This window comes from Pyrus communis, chromosome 6 (genome assembly GCF_963583255.1).
Source record: "Pyrus communis chromosome 6, drPyrComm1.1, whole genome shotgun sequence".
In the NCBI taxonomy this organism is placed as follows: Eukaryota; Viridiplantae; Streptophyta; class Magnoliopsida; order Rosales; family Rosaceae; genus Pyrus; species Pyrus communis.
In genome coordinates, this window is record NC_084808.1 from 24161968 (window position 1) to 24168605 (window position 6638).

A 6638-nucleotide genomic window follows, 5' to 3' on the forward strand; every position below is an offset into this window, starting at 1 on the left:
ATCCCTAAGGCCCAATCTTATCCAGACCACCAAACAATGTTTTGTGGGCTAGTTGGGATAAGTTGTGACCAAATAAAATAGACTTTAGTCCAATCCGTTATTTGTTGTGTCAAAATGTGAGATGGACATGACTGGACATGATGAGTTATGAATCCATAATGAAGTGGGTTATCTTGTAGAATTATCAGAGAGATGGGTCATACGGCCCACTTCCAACAACACTGATATTGTCCTCAACTTGGTAATTACCACCTATACAATCTGTCAGGTGTGGAGTTTTATCACAAAATGCCTCGGTATTAATTGAAGTGAGGTTATGATATTTAAACTCTTCTTTTCTCATTGATATGGTCGATGTGGGACATTTCAACACATCTAATCTATAATTGTATGGGTTACAAATTTGTCTTACATGTTCCTACCAATCCAATCATATTCCTAAGGTCCAATCCATCCAGCCCACCAAACAGGCCTAGTGATGTGAATATGAAATCCCAAGTTTTTGAAAGTGACCAAGTCGGGAAAAACATTTCCATCTGTGTTCCCTATCTCCTTCTGCATCGCTCTCCTCGCGTGATATAGAGTCGGGATAATAAAACTGGGACGGGCATTAACCGCAGCTAAGGTAACATGCACCAGAGAAAGCCAGGTGCCGGAGGTAAGCTCTATCCAGTGCAGTTATTCAATGATTCCTTATCAAAAATTCAAGTAATCTTCCATCTGAAACATGTGACTGACTCATAATCTCCTAAGAATTTTTCCTGCACTTTCACACGACCGTGATACGATGATACGAACAAAGTTGTTCACATCGTTTTAAGTAACATAAAACCAGGTGAAACAAGATTCATATGCTTCCGGCAATGGCAAAATCGATCGCCTCTTCAAAATTCCGATTTATTAGTCTCTGGTATATGTTTAACAAGCACAATATCTGATACAGGAGTAATGATATGAATCCTAATAAGAATATGTTACACCGATTCAAACGAGTTGTCACTAAAACACTGAAATTCTAAGGGATGATTTAATCGACGCTGGCGTTTTTACTCAAGGCCCGAACTCTGAGATTTGGTCAATTAATGAATATCACAAATTATAACGGATTTTACAGAACTCTAATCAAGATGGTGGTCCTGACTCGTAGATTTGAGTACAGTACCTCTGTCATCGCTGCTGTTTGCCCTAATGGGCTGTCGAATTTGAAGGATCTACACCGATAGCCTTAAAATACGCATTTTCTGCATTTGCTACCCGCATCTGAAACATCGTCCATTCCTTTCTACACCTTTCCCTTACCTGGAATCAGTACAGACAATAGCGATATCAGCAAACTTCATTAAAAAAAGGTAGTTTTAACGAAAAGCTCACGGTACCGTTCATTTTAACGAAAAACCACATTTTTACACTAAAAAGTCAATCCTAGTACTATTCACTTTATCATTTATTTTTTCCTTGTCGTTAGAACTCAAAGTTTTTAAATCTTTTTCATTAGTTTTCCTATAAAAAAATTGCGCGTTCTTGTTGTTTTTAAGATACGTTTGTGTGAGTAGTTGCTGTTTATAAGATAAAAATTCGAAACAATGACTCGTTGGAATAAGTGTTCTTGCATACCCCTTGCCATGGCGCCTTTCCATTTTGCGATTCACCCTACAGAAAGCCCAAAAAAAACTAAGCTTTTCGTACCAATATCTAAAATATGTTTATTAAGGAAACGAGATAATGACAGCTGCTAAAAAGTGATAAGTACCTGGCTCCCCAATGAAGGAACAGTTTGATGAACGATCCACTGAGAATCTACAACGCCAATCTTCTCGTGCGCAGGCTGTTTGCAAAGAAAAAATGTGTTTAATTAGGAGTTCCATACAAATCCGGCCATCTGCAGATTACGAAATAAAGAACAAAACAGAAACGTTAGGGAGGTTAGGAAGTGGGTCACCAACCTCTACACATTTTCTCAGGGCAAAATCAAGACCCCAGCCGTGGACCAAGTCATTCTGCAAACACCAAGTGTAGCAATCACAGAATTAAGTAACAAGACGGCAAATTTAATCAAGTGCTATAAAGGCGATCCTTAATACCTGAATCATATGCCACACACAGCGCCAGGCACTTCGAGAAAATACTGGAGCCATGATTTCAATAAAGCTGAATCAAGAAAAATTTATTAAACACAAATGTCAGATAAAAGGGGAGACAAACAACAGCACTAAAATGTCCTCTACAATTTCTTTATGTCTTACGCTGCACATGGAGGCAGAAGTGGGTCAGTGCACCAGCCCGGTTTTTCCTCTGTTTGTCTGGAACAATTCGAGACAAGGATTACAGGATTACTTCATAGTTCATAAACTAAACCCGAAACAAATAAATATATTTCAGTATAGGTTCCATGATTTTACTTATGAACTTCACGATCGCCCCTCCTCTTTGTCATCTGCCATGTTAAACCTTTGTTGGGTTCCAAACCAGGCTGTGAAATCTCCAAACCATGCTTCTTCACTAGTCTTAGGTATCTGAAGTTGGATTGAAAAGGAAGGCATAAGAGATTAATTTAGTAGACTAACAAGCTCAACCTAAAAGAATTACTTCATAATGAAACTCACGCTTCTGCATTAAAATGCTCTACTCCCAGGTCTTCATCCCAGATAAATATGTAGTCGTATGGCGCCACAATGTCAGGATGCAAAAACCGCTTGGCATACCACCTTTGACAAAATACTTAAAAGTAAAAAACCAGAGAAACTATTCATTATTGAAGTAAAAGTAGGAGTTGACAATTGTTCATACCATTTAGTCTGCTTACGAGCACTAATATGTATAGCACGCTTAGACCACTCTAAGTCATCCCACTCAGTTGTTTGGCCATCGTAATGAAAAAGGAGAATTGTAAAGTTCTCTGAAAACTGTGAGAGAAATATATTTAGTCACACACATCCACCAGAGAGAGGGAGAGCGAAAGAGAGAGAGAGAGAGAGAGAGAGATGGAAACCTTTTTCACTGCTGCATCAATATTCTTTTTCTGATTCAAACCCACAGTGAATGTCACTAGGTACCTTGGTTTGATGGTCAAGTCCTGCAATTGTAAGCTTAATCAAAAGACTTGCACTGTGACTAACAACGAAACATCAAAATCAGAGGTATTGTGTGCCGCCGAAAACAAAGGATTTAACTTTGCATCCTCACTTGGACTAGAGAGAATTCAATAAACTTTAAAAAAAAAAAAAAACAAATTCTTGTCATAGGCAACGAATACATATACTAAAGTGACTATTTTCTTTGATATGAATTCCTAGACAAATCAAATGCGTAACACAGAAGATTCCACTTCCAGCTTTATTTGCAACAGCCATATACCAATATTTCATCATCCCATACGCATTAATTCAAGACATCCGAGAAACTGTAACTATTCTGCATTATCTTCAGTTTCCACTGTACCATTCTAGGCATTGCGGAGAGTCTAAAACTATTTTGCTTCTATAAGAAACAATATAATACACACCTCACTAGGCTTGCCCCATAATCTGCGCAAGTAGAAGTCTGACTCGGCTGCAACAATTCCTGGTGGTAGCATTTCTGCACCTCTAGGATTTGATGGCACCCAAATCTGCAGGGAATGTAAGCGTTAATCTAGATAAGTAATGCCTATATAATGAGGATTTACATGGTAGAACAAGAAGCTGTCAACTATATCGGAAAGGACACTCAGATTTTTTGCAACTATAGACCTGGTTGGACTTTTGTATTACAAGTAGCCAAGATTCAATACACCCCTCATTACATAAAAAATTTCATACTGATGTAAAACCAGTCATTTCCGAACTTGTACTACTGCTAATGTCAGGGAGAGAAAGTATACCCTCGATTTGCCATTCGAACTCTGATCTTGACTTGAGCTATTTTTACTCCTTTCAGAAGGCCAAGAACTTGCATGTGATTGGCTGGAGATGTCTGATTTCTTGTCCTCAGTGTACGAAAGATCAACGGTTGGAAGAAGGCTGGATGAGAGATTCAGCTGTCACAAAATTGCACACACAGTAAATATGTTTCGCCATCTAGGTAAGCAACCGAAAGGAGTGTAACAGATACCCAAAAAAATTGTGTACCTTTGTTAGTGACAATGTTGGAAAGGACACACCTATCAAGAATCCAAAAGCTACACCTACAAAAGTTGTCACAATAAGCCTCATGTTCTCATTTGGTTTTTTACCACCCGAACTGCAGCCAACAACATGCAAACGTAATTAGTGATGATCAGATCTCCATAATAAACTTAAAGAGCAACAAAAGTTGACTTCTTCCAATGGAAATAGACTGTAACAAAATTTAACCTGCGCGAAAGGATTCTCATGTTATTTACAAGCTTCTGACTATACATACAATCACGGAAAAATGAACTGCAAAGCGATAGCTGATCTGCATTATTTAACAGGTTTTCAGTTGTGAATTCCTTTAAAAGAAACGACAACCCTCATGGAGGAACGCAAAACCTAGTTTATCGTATATAGAGGAAAATAAGTTTGAGCACACTACTTCAGGAATTCAAGCAAGACTCTATGACTCAGTAATACAAGAATATACAACTACGAAAATGACCCGACCATTTTTATAAATAGATGAACAAACCATATTAATAGATGGGTAGCACTTGAAACTCACAACCCAAAGCTGCTGTAAGATGGAAACGCTTTATCTCTCTCAATAACAACATCTCACTTTCCGCCGCATTTCAAATCGAATTCAGAGAATACATTGACCATTTAAAGGCAGAAACCGCATACCTATACCCCTAACCTACCAAGCAGGATTCTTCAAACACAATATAAAGAAGCAACAAGCAAGAAGTCATGTGCCCGTTCCTCGATCCCCGTCTACATACGGAGAAACGAAGCGATCATGTGCTTCCATTTGACAATGAGCAGCTAACACAAAGTCACAAAATCAAACACCCATTCATTGAAATGCTCCACGTGCTCCCTTTGAATTAAACACTAAGTAACAAAGACCACTTCTTCCCCACTACCTTAAATTACGACATAATAACAGTTGTTCTTGCTTAATTTCAAAGACAACGAACAAAACGACCAGGAAAACAAAAACATAAATCCAATTACTAAGTTAGCTCATGTGATTGAACATTTCCCGACCAAACATCTCTATTAACTTCAAAAATCAAAACATTAAAATCCACGAACGAAATCGCAGGCAAGTAGTACAAGGATCTAGCAACTTCGTAAATAGTGAAACCAAATAAAAATTCAAACAAAAATGAAAAACGATATTCGAAGCTAGATAATAACTTAATCGAGTTGAGCTGAGCAGAACTCTACCTAATTTTCTCGGTAACCAAACAGAAAACGAAACGAGTGAATCGAGAGAGAAAATAACCGACCTCATATAGCCCTGAGCAAGATCTGCTGGAGGGAAAATCCGTTCAGGAGCTGGGAATCACGCGGAAAAGCACCTTCTGCGAATCCAAGCTTTTGCCGAGCTCAGGTGTGATCTCGGGGTTCAAATAGCGTGAGAGAAAAGAATACTATAATTCCTGATATTTCCGAGGTTTTGAGGTTCACGTGTTTTTTCGGCGGTTGGCTGCAGGTACTTCGGCCGTAACGATTCGGTCGGAAGTGATTTGAATTGAGGGGGCGGTGGAGGTGATGGTGGAGGACGACTTTGTCTAGACTCGGGAGGGAAACACAAGGAGAAGTGACAATAAAGGGGTTTTATATATTTTGTTTTTATTTTCGGTTTGTTTGTAAGTGCTTTCGAAATGATTGAATGTATCTTTAAATGAAATATTTGTAAATTTTAAAATCATATAAAGTGTTTTTTTTTTATTTGTTGATTTTTGTATAATGAAATAAAATATTTTTCTAAAATTAACTTGCATTTATTCATAGTTTTTTCAAACAAGTTATTATTTGCGTGAGATCTCAGTAAAACAATTTAATTAAAATACTAATTAGTAGGATTAGTAACCAATTTATATTCCAAATGCGACTTTAATTAGAATTTTGACCATGATCAGACTCCTGAGTCCTTAATAGGTAAGCCACTTACATTCTTTCTATTATTATATTGGATTTCCATAAGAAAAATGTAACAGCATTTTAGTGCTTTTGCTTTTCGACTTTTCTTCTTTTCTTTTTTTAATTGACCGTACAATATTCATTGAAAATAAATCAAAATATATAAAAATTGAGGATAATGTGCATAATGAATTTTGATAAAATCTTGCCAGTACTTTTAATCCGGTCGAAAGGAAAAGAATGTCTCGCACAAACAAAAAAACCTATCCTCAAATAACAATACATAAGCAATTTACTCAATATCTTCGAACAAAATATCTCTAAACAAGTCAGGAGGTTCTTCAAACCACATAAGCTGTTGATTATTACCGATTCCCACTCGAGCATGGTGTTCTTCAAACCACATAAACCTTTTCTTCTTGTTTTTGGCTTAATGCTGGTTTTATTGGTTCCTTGTTTCATATTTTGGATTTATGGAGAAATGTGTGGGAAGGATGTCAAAGTCAATTACCAATTGCGCTTGTATCATTGAAGTCGGCCAAATAAAATATATTACTACGATTTTAAAAGGAAAAACACTTTTTTTTTTGCATATACAAATTATTTAAA

The 6638-nt window shown here is 37.1% G+C and overlaps 1 protein-coding gene across 2 annotated transcripts; it reads right to left on the minus strand.

The window, feature by feature from the left end:
• Positions 1-854: 854 nt before the first annotated feature.
• Positions 855-5707, minus strand: LOC137736786 (uncharacterized). 2 transcript variants are annotated; one of them, XM_068476051.1, is made up of 15 exons: positions 5393-5707; positions 4332-4416; positions 4107-4218; positions 3860-4015; positions 3503-3607; positions 2990-3073; positions 2788-2903; positions 2604-2705; positions 2400-2513; positions 2244-2300; positions 2082-2148; positions 1944-1997; positions 1751-1825; positions 1615-1650; positions 855-1299 (listed from the first exon to the last, which is right to left on the minus strand). In XM_068476051.1, exons 2-15 carry the CDS (start codon positions 4376-4378, stop codon positions 1186-1188), a joined length of 1239 nt encoding a protein of 412 aa, XP_068332152.1. In that variant the 5' UTR covers positions 4379-4416; positions 5393-5707; the 3' UTR covers positions 855-1185. The 2 variants fall into 2 exon arrangements, with proteins under 2 accessions (XP_068332152.1, XP_068332154.1); XM_068476053.1 differs by lacking the exon at positions 4332-4416.
• Positions 5708-6638: the final 931 nt, after the last annotated feature.

Coding starts and splice junctions, on each gene's coding strand:
- LOC137736786 (XM_068476051.1), bottom strand. CDS start 4,378: ATGTATAGTCAGAAGCTTGTAAATAACATGAGAATCCTTTCGCGCAG. Junction 4,016..4,106: donor CAACATTGTCACTAACAAAG/GTACACAATTTT, acceptor ATTTTGTGACAG/CTGAATCTCTCATCCAGCCT. Junction 1,998..2,081: donor GTGTGTGGCATATGATTCAG/GTATTAAGGATC, acceptor TGGTGTTTGCAG/AATGACTTGGTCCACGGCTG.